Consider the following 838-nt stretch of genomic DNA (forward strand, 5'->3'; position numbering starts at 1 on the left):
CGTCCTGCCCGTGCTGAACTCCTTCAGTTTGTCCTTGTCGCTCTCTACGTGGTCTTTGAAAAGATGCACCGGGCAATGGTTGCTGCTCTCGGTCATGTCCTGCAGGTTAGAGTCAGAGTTTCCAAGCTCCCTAGAGCGAGCCAACCCACTCTCCAAAACTTCCCTGTACGTGATCGTCTCCTTCTTGTTGCTGCTGCCACTGCCGCTGCTGCTCTCTTTGCTTTTCTGGTCAAAAGATTTGGATACAAAAGCCGTAAGTTCTTCCATGGCTGCCCGGTGCTCTTATCCACAGAGATCCACTTGTTTTCAGTTGGAGATGTGGCCGTCCTCCGCACGCTGTTTTTGCACGTAGAAGATGGGCTGTATAGGGTTAGATCACTCCTGCTGTTATTTATGCCTTTCAATTTGAGATCACACTATTTATACATGGCTACCTCAGCCCAACCCCCAGCTCTCCCTGTCTCCAGCAATTACTGACTGCTCCATAGTCGCAGGCGGACTCCTAGCAGCTATCTCCCCCACCTCAGTCCAGCAATTGGCTTTCTTTTCATTTCATCACTCTTTGGCATCTCTGCACCTTGATTTAGGGAGGCAAAGAGGCAAAAGCGAGAAAGAGGGGGAGAGAGAGAGGGAGAGAGAGGAATAAAAGGGAGGGGGGGAAGAGGAAAACATGAAAATAGGTATCTGCATTCTGTAAATGGGTTGCAGAAATGAAAGTCGAGGAAGACTTAATTGATTGTAAGGACATCCTGTGCGTGGCAACACCGTGAGTAAAAACGGACCCACAGCTAATCAAATAACTGTGCTCCTGCAATTAAATGTATCGCTGTCAAGAGGA

General features: G+C 48.8%; 1 protein-coding gene across 1 annotated transcript in view; it reads right to left on the reverse strand.

The window, feature by feature from the left end:
- Positions 1–291, reverse strand: part of SHOX (short stature homeobox) — a 7,569-nt gene extending 7,278 nt beyond the window's left edge. Inside the window, exon 1 of the mRNA XM_009331301.1 lies at positions 3–291. Coding sequence (XP_009329576.1) covers positions 3–267 — 265 coding nt within the window. The 5' untranslated portion in view covers positions 268–291. The remainder of the gene's footprint in view (positions 1–2) is intronic.
- Between the last annotated feature and the right edge of the window lie 547 nt (positions 292–838).

Source organism: Pygoscelis adeliae, unplaced genomic scaffold, assembly GCF_000699105.1.
Source record: "Pygoscelis adeliae isolate BGI_AS28 unplaced genomic scaffold, ASM69910v1 Scaffold149, whole genome shotgun sequence".
Taxonomy (NCBI): domain Eukaryota; kingdom Metazoa; phylum Chordata; class Aves; order Sphenisciformes; family Spheniscidae; genus Pygoscelis; species Pygoscelis adeliae.